The 13,618-nt window shown below is 36.7% G+C and overlaps 1 protein-coding gene across 1 annotated transcript; it reads right to left on the reverse strand.

Annotated features, from left to right (window-relative positions):
• Positions 1-4,198: 4,198 nt before the first annotated feature.
• Positions 4,199-5,581, reverse strand: LOC128664346 (GATA zinc finger domain-containing protein 14-like). The gene has a single exon (XM_053719184.1). The coding sequence runs from the start codon at positions 5,579-5,581 to the stop codon at positions 4,199-4,201; it is 1,383 nt and encodes a 460-aa protein (XP_053575159.1).
• Positions 5,582-13,618: the final 8,037 nt, after the last annotated feature.

The following is a 13,618-nucleotide window of genomic DNA, read 5'->3' on the forward strand; positions in this document are numbered from 1 at the left end:
TATCATTTTAAAGTCAAACAAGGAACCCCAAGGGGAACCTAAAGCGGGGTGCGCTGGGTGAATGTAAAATGTGAAATTATACACAAACAATATGGCTCCCGTGAAATAGGGCAGAAAGTCAATACCAGTATAAGACAAAAAGATGTCGGCGGCAAAGCTCCTCTGGTCTTCGGCGTGAAGATTTCGGAAAATTAAGAGTGAGAAAGAGGGCGCCACATAGCGTGATACCGTTGATACAGGTTCAGAAGGCAAGGAATTCTAAAAAGGCTTACCGAACAGCTCGGCACCGTTCTGTAATCCGGTGCTATCAGGCAGACTAACACTCTCAGTGGTTAGCACACTGGGTGGCCTCGGATGAGATGCAGGCAGGTGGATCTCAGCGTTGTTGGATTAGCACACTGGGTGGCCTCGGATGTGGTGCAGACAGGTGGATCTCAGCGTTGCTTAATTAAAGCAAATCAGCGTCTCTGCAACATATGCACTGCAGCCTCCAATGGGTTTTAGACATAAAATACCTCTCCAGGTAAGGTAAATGATTGTGAGCGACAACTTCCGTATAATAAAGTTAAAATCTTTAATCAAACCAGGTTTTTGCTACGCGTTTCTTGACCAATGGTCTTTTCCTCAGGCATAAAAACAAGGAATAAATTTACAAGTACATTGCAACCTTATATACAGGTGATTAAAAAACGGAAGTTGTCATAGTTTTAAAAAAGAGACCAATCATGGCCAAACAAACCCTGTGAATCTTATCAGCATTGATTGCAAAATCTGCAGATTGGTAGCCAGTGTCGGCACATGTTACAATGTCGTTACAAAATGTTTCTAAACAGTTTCTAATATCTGTTACTGATTTTTGATATTGAATATGGAATGTTTGTAGAAAAGAGTATGAAAAAAGAGTATGAAAAAAAGTGACTGTAGTTGTTTCACGCAATTGTGTGTATATGAGAGTTGATATGTATAAACTAAAACATATTGGAATTTTAAATATTTGAAAAGAGTGTGTGGTATTATTTGGGACTGTTGTGAAAAGCATAAAATGTGATTAAAAGAAAACTGTGATTAAAAGAAACTTAATCTAGTTGTGAAAGGGAATACAGTGGTTTCTAGAATTGGGTTGCAAGAATTAATAATTTTATTTAATTTTGAACCTCACGGCTATGGAAGTAAGTACACTGTAGTTTGGATATATATGTATATAGATGATCTGCGTATAATAATCTTCAGTATTTTTCTGAAATTGATTCATCGGTATATTATCTTTTTTGATAGCGTATAGATCCAAAGTTTGTTAAATTAACAGTGATATAAGTGTTATGATTCCAAATAATAATAGTCATAAATTGTTAAGGAATAGATTGTTAAGTATGATGTACCAAATAAATGTGGAACAAATTAGAAGTTGACCTCCTATAGTTTTTGTGCCTAGGGTACAAAATTATATGCCACATTGTAAGTGAAATATGTATCTTCACCACTTAATCTGTTTTGCAATGTATGTTCTTAATATCAAACAATGAGTGTTTTGATATTGTATATATTTGCCACTTTGTGTATTGAGAATCAAAGAATAATTGGTGAGTGTAAAAATGTGATATGTTTCTATTAAACCGGAATTGTGGGAACTAAGTCGTAAACTGATAGGGCTGGTAGTATTTTCTAATATATAATATCTGACTAAATCATAGTGTGAATGTTATTGATAGTTATTGATCTTGTTAGTTAGGGATGTCAGAATAAGGTGTGTTTATTATTGTTTCTGGATGTTAATTGAAGGCTGCTAGGTCTAGGTTCGCATTTAAACCTTCGGGAAATAATGTTTTTAACTTGAAAATCCAGAAAGTTTCTCGTTGTCTGAGTTTGTTAGTTCTATTATAGTCTACTGACCTGGGAATAAAGTCTATGGGAATAAATTTGAAAATGTGGGGGTTGCCTTGGTGTTTTGTTAGACAATGCGTTGGAACACTATGTTTGATTTTTGTTTTCTTGCAATTTTTGCAGTTGCGAAAATGTTCACCCCATCTTGTTTTGGCTTTCCTGGAGGTGCGGCCTATGTATTGCAGGCCGCAAATACACTCTAATAAATAGACAACAAAAGATGTATTGCAATTATAAAATCCCTGAATGGGATAAATTTCACCGGTGGTATGAGATTTAAAGGTTTTAGTGCCATGTTTGATATATTGACAGGACTTACAACCGGTTCTTCCGCATCTATAAACCCCCTGTAACCCAAAAATACCCCTCTTGGATTTTGAGATGATCTTGGATTGTTGTTGTGTATGTTTGACAATTTTGCTGGGTGCTAAACTGCTTCTCAGGGTTGGCGCTCTCCTATAAACTATCTTTGGTCTTTCCTGTACAATATTCTTCAAAATGGGATCTCTTTGGATGACATGCCAATGTTTGTATATAATCTGATTGATTTTTTGAAAATGATTATTGTATTGAGTGATAAACATAGGACTTCCCTGATCTATTGGTGTATTGATTGGTTGATTTGTTTTTTTATTATTATTGCTGTTGTTGGATAATATCTCATTCCTGTCCAATCTTTTGGTTCTGGTAAGAGCATGGTCTAAAATGTGAGCCGGATATTTTCTTTCTATAAATCTGTTGTATATAGTCTGGCTTTGTTCAAGAAACATGTTGTAATCCGAACAATTCCTTCTGATGCGTCTGAACCGACTATACGGTACATTATTAATCCAACTCCTATGGTGATTACTATGGTATTCCAAATAGCTATTGCTATCCACATCTTTGAAAAAAGTTTTAGATATGATAGTCTGATTGAGTCCCCAACTGAGTGACAGATCTAAATAGTCTATTGATTCAGATTGTATATTGGCTGTAAAGGTGATTCCCATATTGTTGTCATTAAGTCGAGTGATAAACGATTCAGCTGATTCTAATGTCCCGTCCCAGATAAATATGAGGTCATCTATATAACGGCCATAGAATACCAGGTTCTTCCCAAGATCCGCATGGTAAATATATACCTCCTCAAATAATCCCATAAAGAGATTGGCGAAACTTGGGGCGAACCTGGTACCCATGGCCGTTCCCTTAATCTGCAAATAAAACTGATCTAAATATAAGAAATAATTGTGTTGCAAAATGAACTTAATGCATTCTAAAATGTATGCTCCTTGTGTTTTGAGTAAATAAGGGTCCTGTTCTAAAAAATGTGAAACTGCCGTCAATCCTAACTCATGAGAGATGTTTGAATAAAGTGAACTGACATCACAGGTAATCCATAATTTCTTTTTATTGGTAAGGGTGAGCTTTTGTAATAACTGTAAAAGATGAGTACTGTCTCTAATGTATGACGGAAGAGTAATAACAAATTTTTGTAAAAACTGATCAATGTAGAATGATAAATTATATGTGAGGTTGCCTATCCCAGCTATGATAGGACGTCCGGGAGGGTTATTTTTATCCTTATGTATTTTTGGAAGATGGTAGTAATGAGCGATACTGGGATTATCTATTTTAAGGAATTCACGTTCTTCTTTATTTAATATACCCTGCAAAGTGCCCTTGCCTATTAGTTCATAATATGATGTTTTGAAAAAAGGGGTCGGATCTCTGGATAGAATTTGATAGTAGTTAATATCACCTAGAATTCTCTCTGCTTCTTTAGTGTAGTCTTTATAGTCCTGGATAATAATCCCTCCCCCCTTATCCGCATCGCGGATGACAATGTTTGAATTGTTCTGTAATTTATGTAAAGCTTTTTTATGTCTCTGAAAGGAATAGTTAGTCCTTTAAGCTGTTGTTTTTAATAATTTTTCACAGTCCTCTAAGACCATGTTTTGGTATAGTTCAATGTATTTGCTGTTAATGTTGGTGGGATTGAAGTTAGATTTGTTTTTAACACTCGTGTGTATATATCCTTCAAATAAATTGTCAGTTAAGTCTTCAATATTCGCTATGACACATGGTATTGAATTATCAGAAGGCATGTTGTCAGTTATTATTACCTGTGAATTGATATTATGTAATTGTTCTCTGCTTAATTTTTTATTTGCAAAATATTTTTGTAACGATAACTTACGTGTAAAATTGTTCACATCAACAAATAGATTGAAGATGTTTGGTGTATTAGGTGGACAAAAGGACAAACCTTTTTTCAGTACTCTTTTCTCTTCTATAGATAGTGTGTATGATGATAAATTGAATAGTCCCTGATTTAGTCTGGATAATTCCGCTTTCTTGGCGGTAAGGCCTCTGCCCCTCCTGCCTCGTTTTCTGTTGTATGGGGTCTTTTTGCCGGCCTTGCCTGCAAGTTTTCCATTCTGGTGTTGGGGCTTATCCCTAAAAAAGGCGGTGGTGGGTTGTGGCTGGTGCTGGGGCTCTCCCCATCTCCCATCATTAGGAGTGGACTGAATCTATTGTTATGTTCATATTGTTCAATATGTGTTGTTGGAGTCTGTGGATTATCATGATTATTCCAAAACTCAGTATTTGGTGTATTAGTGGTTCGTTGTCTGTAATGGTGTGATGTGTCGCTATAGTCAGTACGATCTAGTCTCTTGTTGTAGTCACCCTGAGGTCTATGGTGACTGTTGTAATTCCAGGTGTTTCCCTGGTAAGAAGTGACATGTGCATCTTTATGCTGATATGTTTGGGCTAACTGGTAGGACATGTTGTGAGAATCTTTGGTGTTGTGATGTCTAAATTTTGGTTCTCTATTGGTATTAAAAGTTTGTTCTCTATTTGGCAGTTGATGGTGGTTTTGTGATTGGTAAAAATGTGATTGATGCGTCCCTTTAGAAGAGGGATAATTGTGCTGAACTCTGTTGTTGGATGAGGACCAATTTTGTCTGTATTGGCCTTCCTTGTGTATTCTTTGTTCTGGATTAAATATAGGAGTCCTATTGTTAGATGTATTGTAATGGGTCGAATGATCCAAATTAGATCGATTTTGAAAAGATTGTGGTTGTCTGTAATAGTTGTTGTTATTCCTATTGGAATGGACCCCTCTTGCTTCTAAGTGATTGTGGTGTATAGAACCATTTCTCAATGTATTGTCTTTGCGATTGAAGGTATATACACAGTTATTAATGTAATCTTCATGGTCCCTTTGTAGTTTTTTGTTTTTATTCTGAACAATATTTTCTTGAAATCTGTCAGTGCGTTCATTTATTTCTTTTAAAATTTTGTTGTAATCAGGGTTTTGTTGGTATACCCTGAGATCTGTTTGTATCTTCTCTATATTAGTACTACTCTGACTGTAGAGTTGGCGTCTATGTTCAATTAAAATCTTTATTAAGTTAAAGGAGCACTCATTGAGTGCTTCATACCACTTTTGTAAAAGTGCAGGGTCATCTTTAAATGAGCAATGTTTGAGAATCCTTAGTCCTCTGGGGACATATTTTACCTCTATATATTTTTCCAAAGCCGTGAGGTCCCACCAATGTCTGTGTTCTTTATTTAATTCCTCTTCTAAAAGATAGAAGAGGTCTCTCATGGGTTTAATTTCATTGCTTTCTGATATAACATCAGAAATGTTGTTATCTTTTGAAAGGTTAAAACTAAGTCTTTTAGAACTGCGTTCTTCTTTGGATTGCATAATGAGTTGATGTGGGCTGAAATGTGTCAAGGAAAAAGAGTCTGGAGTGTTATCTGTGCAGCGTCTGGTGCTAGAGATGTGACTAAGGGTATAGCAACTAATGTGTGTTCTAAATCGTTAGTAAATTAGAATACTATCCTAAAAAATGTCTGTGTGCTGGATGGTAATCTGTTGTGATAGTGTTGGTTAGGAGGTGTATATTGTGAGGGGATAGTGATAAATGTGATAAATGTGTGAATGAATATGCTAAGATTGTGGTGAACTTATTAAGGTGATCTCTATTGATATGCTGTGTACTGAGTGACTGCCGTCTCAAATAGTGCAAAATTAAATGAGAAAAATGAGAAAAAATTACCTAGAGTGTGTAGTGTATGTGCTATATATAATTGAGTATTGAAAGAAAATCAAAATTTGGCTATTAAAAACGTGTTTAAATTAATCTTATATAGACCGAATTACTTTGGTCTAAAATCAGTGCTGATAACCAAATCAAATAACATGTGTCCACTTGCATTAAACATCAAAATAGTTTGATATATAAAATAAATCTGAATGGTTGATATTGGCAGAAAAATATAAAGCAATACCTCAAATTACGCCAGTGGTAGTGATAAACATTACTGTTTCATAACCAATATATGATAATAATTTCTGTGAAATTGGCAAAAAACAAACATAAAATATAAGAAATATTAAACTGAACACGAAAAATATAATATTCAGAACATAAAAAAATAAAATGAACTTCAATAGAATCAATATATCATATCATAGAAATCAGTCATGTCAATATAAAGCTGCAAAAACCCCGATGTACACCAATGCAAACTAAAGTCAAACAAGGAACCCCAAGGGGAACCTAAAGCGGGGTGCGCTGGGTGAATGTAAAATGTGAAATTATACACAAACAATATGGCTCCCGTGAAATAGGGCAGAAAGTCAATACCAGTATAAGACAAAAAGATGTCGGCGGCAAAGCTCCTCTGGTCTTCGGCGTGAAGATTTCTGAAAATTAAGAGTGAGAAAGAGGGAGCCACATAGCGTGATACTGTTGATACAGGTTCAGAAGGCAAGGAATTCTAAAAAGGCTTACCGAACAGCTCGGCACCGTTCTGTGACCGGTGCTATCAGGCAGACTAACACTCTCAGTGGTTAGCACACTGGGTGGCCTCGGATGAGATGCAGGCAGGTGGATCTCAGCGTTGTTGGATTAGCACACTGGGTGGCCTCGGATGTGGTGCAGACAGGTGGATCTCAGCGTTGCTTAATTAAAGCAAATCAGCGTCTCTGCAACATATGCACTGCAGCCTCCAATGGGTTTTAGACATAAAATACCTCTCCAGGTAAGGTAAATGATTGTGAGCGACAACTTCCGTATAATAAAGTTAAAATCTTTAATCAAACCAGGTTTTTGCTACGCGTTTCTAGACCAATGGTCTTTTCCTCAGGCATAAAAACAAGGAATAAATTTACAAGTACATTGCAACCTTATATACAGGTGATACTGAAGATTATTATACGCAGATCATCTATATACATATACATATATATACATATATATCCAAACTACAGTGTACTTACTTCCATAGCCGTGAGGTTCGAAATTAAATAAAATTATTAATTCTTGCAACCCAATTCTAGAAACCACTGTATTCCCTTTCACAACTAGATTAAGTTTTCTTTTAATCACATTTTATGCTTTTCACAACAGTCCCAAATAATACCACACACTCTTTTCAAATATTTAAAATTCCAATATGTTTTAGTTTATACATATCAACTCTCATATACACACAATTGCGTGAAACAACTACAGTCACTTTTTTTCATACTCTTTTTTTCATACTCTTTTCTACAAACATTCCATATTCAATATCAAAAATCAGTAACAGATATTAGAAACTGTTTAGAAACATTTTTTAACGACATTGTAACATGTGCCGACACTGGCTACCAATCTGCAGATTTTGCAATCAATGCTGATAAAATTCACAGGGTTTGTTTGGCCATGATTGGTCTCTTTTTTAAAACTATGACAACTTCCGTTTTTTAATCACCTGTATATAAGGTTGCAATGTACTTGTAAATTTATTCCTTGTTTTTATGCCTGAGGAAAAGACCATTGGTCTAGAAACGCGTAGCAAAAACCTGGTTTGATTAAAGATTTTAACTTTATTATACGGAAGTTGTCGCTCACAATCATTTACCTTACCTGGAGAGGTATTTTATGTCTAAAACCCATTGGAGGCTGCAGTGCATATGTTGCAGAGACGCTGATTTGCTTTAATTAAGCAACGCTGAGATCCACCTGTCTGCACCACATCCGAGGCCACCCAGTGTGCTAATCCAACAACGCTGAGATCCACCTGCCTGCATCTCATCCGAGGCCACCCAGTGTGCTAACCACTGAGAGTGTTAGTCTGCCTGATAGCACTGGTCACAGAACGGTGCCGAGCTGTTCGGTAAGCCTTTTTAGAATTCCTTGCCTTCTGAACCTGTATCAACAGTATCACGCTATGTGGCGCCCTCTTTCTCACTCTTGATATCATTTTAGTAGAGAAATCTGTTGGTTTGCTTTTTGCATACAAATTGTCATGTGGAGTGTCAGCAGTATCTAAAACGTGTTTCCTTAGAGTGATATTTCTGATTAGTTTGTTTACATCTAACATTGTGTTGAATAAATTAAAGCCACATGTGGGGGCGAAGTTTAAACCTAGGTTTAAAACTTTATATTGTATGTGTGTAAGTTCAACACTAGATAGATTAATAACATTGTTATTTACTGGTATTTGGATGATGTCTTGTGTCCTCTCAGAGGGTACCTGTCCTGCTTTTCTGTGCCTATCCCTATTTTGTCTGTCTGATTCTGAAAAACCTGTTCAAATGCATCTTTATCTTCTGTAGTGTTAGTATTTCTATTCAAATGTTTCTCCCTCTCATTACTTTCCACATATTTAGAGCCCTGTGTAGGTTTCTGTTTATGTGTTTGAGGCTGTTGTTTGGGTCTAACATCTTGTGTTGTAATGTTAGTATTAAGTGTCACTTGTTTAGTTGGTTTGAGAATGCTTATTTGATTTGTGGATTTTTCAGTATTATTAGTAGATCCTTCTCTCTTATCTCCTGTACCTGAGCTCTGTGATCTGTTACCTCTACCCCTCCTATTTCTACTACGTGATCTTCCTCTACTGTTGGGGTTCCATCTATTTGTGTTGTTTTGTGTATGGGTCCAGATATAAACCAATTTATTATCGTAGTCTGTCTGATCTCTCACGTATTTGGTGTGTTTAATGTTCAATATTGTATTTTTAGAAGAAGTGAGTGAGGTCTTAAGCATATCATCAAATCTAGGATAGTCTATTTCATTTTGTCTAGTATTCATTTCTATCTGTATAACTTGAATTTCATCTCTTATTAACTTAAGCTGATTGTTTTTAAACATAATTAGCAATTGCATAAGTCTTAGAGAACATTCAGACAGTATAGCATTCCATGACTCTATAAAATCTACATCAGAGACTTCAAAGGTTGGAAATTTGTTGATTCTAAGTCCTCTAGGGACCATATTGAGTGTTACATATTTTTCAAGTGTCCAGATATCAAATTGAAGTTTGTGTTCTTTTATTAAAAGTATTTCCATGTCCTCAAAAAGTCCTCCCAGAGTTTAAATAGTAATGTTTTTGGAGAAAATCAGGTCCATGTCGGACACTCCATACTCTCTTTCAGTCACAGGCATGAGTGAACAATAATTTGTGCTATTTGCCTCCATAATAGGTAGAAATGTAGAAAAGCTCTTAAGCGACCTTGTGTAATAGTGCTGCCAGGAAGCACTTAAATAATAAAGAACAAACAGAGAATATACACAGGCGGCTTAAAACCAAACATAGAATACTAGAGTGTGATTGCTTTTGTTTCCGTAGGCAGAGTGTCAGTAAAATAATTGCCAAATCAAACAGACTCTGTGCTATGCATCAGAGAAACATCAAAAACAATAGTCCATTATTCATCAGTATGTATAGACTTGAAAGTGATAAAGACTGAACTCTCTAAGTAGCATCCACCAACCGTTAGAGCTGCGCTCTCAAATAATCCCCAAACAGAGTAATCTCATATGTATATATCGGCATACCCCTTTAGTATAATGGTGTAGAAAGCCTGTGATCTCTGTACTTTTGAAATAGGCAGGAGTCAACTCACCAATACATCGGCGTTCACTCGGGGGCTGAAGTGCAAAACTGCTGTCTGGGCGTCCGTGTGTCTTAGTTGCTCATATGAGGTGCTTGTACTGCTGCACGCCAGGGGAACCACTTGCTCTACTTCCTGGACAGCACCAATAGCGCTATTTCGACATCCGGTACCTCCGCTCCAGAAACTCTGCCGCCCGGAATGCTGGAACACAGCAGGATAGGTGTGTCTGCCTCGACCAATCAGGTACTGCATAGGTGTGTCTGCCTTGACCAATCCGGTACTTCGTGCTCCTCTTCGGGTATGCCGGTTAGGGGAAAAATGTATCAAAACTGCTTCAGTGGATATATAGGGAGCCCGTCTTCCTCCTCACTCATGGGTAAACTGTTTGGGAGCTTAGTAGTGAAGAGCCTAAATGATTCATGGTCAATAGATACTTCATCATAAGAAAAAAGAGTATCGTAGGCTCAAAATAGTAAAAACAGTTCCTTTAATAATCCCACATAGGGTTTAAAAATAACCTAGGAGGTTACAGCAAGGGTAATCACAGCACAAACGAGCATTGAAATGCTAACATGTTTTGGCCTGCGGCCGTAATCTTAGCTAATCAATGTAACTGCAATAAAAGTATTTAAAAGCAGCGCCCATTTTCCATTGGTAGACTTGTAATCCAATCAGATAGCAAGCTACCAAGGGGTGTTAGAGTTTCACAAATGTATACTAATAACTTTAATTGTTTATTTATTTAACCCTTTCATCACGAGCAACATCGTTCACTCAATATAGGACTGTCATAGAGAAAGTCTCTGGGGAATGCAAAGTCTGTCTGAGTGTAAAAAACAGGATTAAGAGAAAAGTAGCAGTAAGAAAAACAAACAGATCTACAAGAATGGAATGTCATACATATCTCATTGAATACATCAATATTAAATAATACATAGTTATTTAAGGTAGATATTGTAAAAAATAGTTATTTGTTTATAGAAAACACAACCTTGTGAAAAGTGTCACTATCTAAAATTAGATGATAAGAGAGAACTACATATATGTTGCTACATACATGTGTATATCACTTGATTTATTTATTTGTTATTATTATTCAATAATACAGATTGTGTGCAATGTGGTCATACCACCACAGAGGGCGCTGTGGCATTTGATTGCACTGTCTTATTACCAGTTTAACATCTCACCATAGAGAACGTTTTCTGTGACTGTTATTGCAGACATTTTGTGCTTGCAGTTTAAGTTTTTGTAGACATTTGAAATCAGATTTGGAGAGGTGACGCACATTTTATTTACTGTTGTGCAAGCTGTGGCAATTGCAATTGGCATTAAAAAGTACGATTTGGAGAGGTGACGCACATTTTATGCAAGCTGTGGCAATTGCAATTTGCAGTGAAAAAAAATTATCAAAAGGTCTCTAAAGATATCACCGACCATAAAATGAAAAAATCATTGGAGATTGGCTTAACCAAGCACACACAAGAGTTGTTTGTTGTCCTAGCTTGACTACATCCTGAGGAGACGGAGATTCTCACCACCCAAGGGCACTTCTTCCTAAGGATCATGCAAAAAGAATAAAGTATTCCTACCACCATTGAAGAGAGATATAACAGACGGGTTACAGTCTACATCCCTCTACCTAAAGAGAGTCCAGGATCTTCATTCTTATAAAGAATCCTAACGAAGGGAACGATTTCAACAACAAGTTTCCAGGAACATCACCAGGACACAGAAGGTCCATTACAGTGAATCACCTTTAAAACTGGGCGCATTCCTTACCTCAAAAAATGGATGGTGAATGCTTGCTGATAAGACTGTGTTGCCTGGAGTTATACCTCCCATTGAATATAAGAGGCCACTCTTGGACCACAAGTAAGAGTAATCAAAGTAAAGAAGGTGTATCTATTAAGGATGGTACTTCATGTGAGTGCAATTCCTATCTTTTTATTATAAATAAACATATATTTTTTTATACTGGATTACGCTATGTTTTCTTTGTTTTCTTCCTATACCTCCAACTGAGATATCTGGGAAAGACCTCAGGACGAAAACTACCATACAGCCAAGAGACATCTAGACTCAAGCACAAGATCCAGGAAGCTCCAGACAAAGGACTACCATACACAAGGCTGCACTGAAGGAACAGGCAACAGCAGCGACAGACCACAGACCCACAACATTAACTACGTGACCATACATTACCTCAAATGATTGAGGTAATTTTCGGTAAGAGGACACCTATACTCTTTCCCTATTTGGATGTGTTTTATTTGACCTAAAGAAAAACTTTATTTATTTATTTATTTATTTATTGTTAATACATAATCTAAAGACTATTTGGTACTTATTATAGTACTTTGAAGTTGCGCAGAAGTATTTACGATTTTGTTCGCTTTTACCACTATTCTCCACAGTGTCAGGGGTACACTGAAAATCTCAACTTTTCGCTGCACTTTCACTTATTATTTACTATTTATCATTTACCACCACTTGGACAAACTGTTGTTGTTATTATTGTTATTAATTTTAATATCACTAGTACTGAAGTGAGTATCTACATCTTTTGGGTGCTATATATAGTGACATACACCCCTCTATCCTACACCCAGCATTTAACCTAATATACCTTCTTTTTGTGTTCTAACTTGAGCGCTGGTATTTCTCCTTTATTTACCATGATAAAAGATATGGTTTAATTAAAGGCATGGTTTTTGAGAATTCCTGTTCATCTTTTGTAAACTACTAATGCTAACCTGAATTAGAAGTATTCACCCACTATAGCATGCACAAGAGAATTGCACAACACTGATCATTTTATGAAATCTGTATAATCAAAATTGATTTTTCATGCATCTCAAGCAATTAGATCATGTTTTCCACTATTCAGATCTATAATTATTATTGTAACTGTAAACATCATAAATATGTACTATCAATGCTGCTGGCTTGAATGCAACAGTTTTATTGCAAATCTTGTGGATTTGTATTATTACATAAGCTGTAACACTGTGTTCATATAAGATATACTGGGAAGCTTTGTGATAAACTATACCATTTTTTGCAATATTCAGAAAAAGACGTTATATTATGGTTATTATTATATACCTATAAAGTTGTCGATTTTTTTGTCAACTGAATATTTTATCATAGGACCTATCAATAAAATCTTCAGGGCCAGGGGGGGCGGAACCGACTGCCGACATGGACGGTCGCACTTAGGAGAAGCTCCGTGCAGTAGTTTGTTTTGGGGAAGAAAACAGCATGTAAGTTAACTCATTTTTGCCCCAGGATGACTGATGCCCCTTCATAAACACCACCGCTGCAGCGCAGAACAAGTTTGGTGAGGAGGACGAATACCGGAGCTATACCGACATTGAGGTTTAACACAGGACGCACTGGGGCTGAGCGCTTCAGCTGATTAGCACTGCAAATGGATCCGGGTCCCCAGCAACAGAAACTGAGTGACAAGGGAGGAATTGTAAGTAACATTACAGTACTTAAAGCAGCGCAACACTCCGGCTCACAACAGGGTCTCCGGAAGCTCCCCACGCCATTTGTCACATTCTGCTAGGCCGCAGCAGCACACACTCAAACGGCGCAAAAAGCGCAAATACAGTTATAGAGGGGGCACAGGTCCTGGGCAGAGAGATCAGCAGGGTCTGGCTCACAATATAAAATATGCTAAGAGAATAGATTTACAGGTTGAGGTGAATAGTGGACAAGACTATAATAAAAACACATATCTGGATCTCCATAATATCACAGCCTGACATTAACGCATGTAAAACCCCAACCAAGAAAGACATTAAAATTATAGAGAAGTTACCCTGCTACATTTTATTGTCCATA

The sequence above is a fragment of the Bombina bombina genome, chromosome 6 (genome assembly GCF_027579735.1).
Source record: "Bombina bombina isolate aBomBom1 chromosome 6, aBomBom1.pri, whole genome shotgun sequence".
Taxonomy (NCBI): Eukaryota; Metazoa; Chordata; class Amphibia; order Anura; family Bombinatoridae; genus Bombina; species Bombina bombina.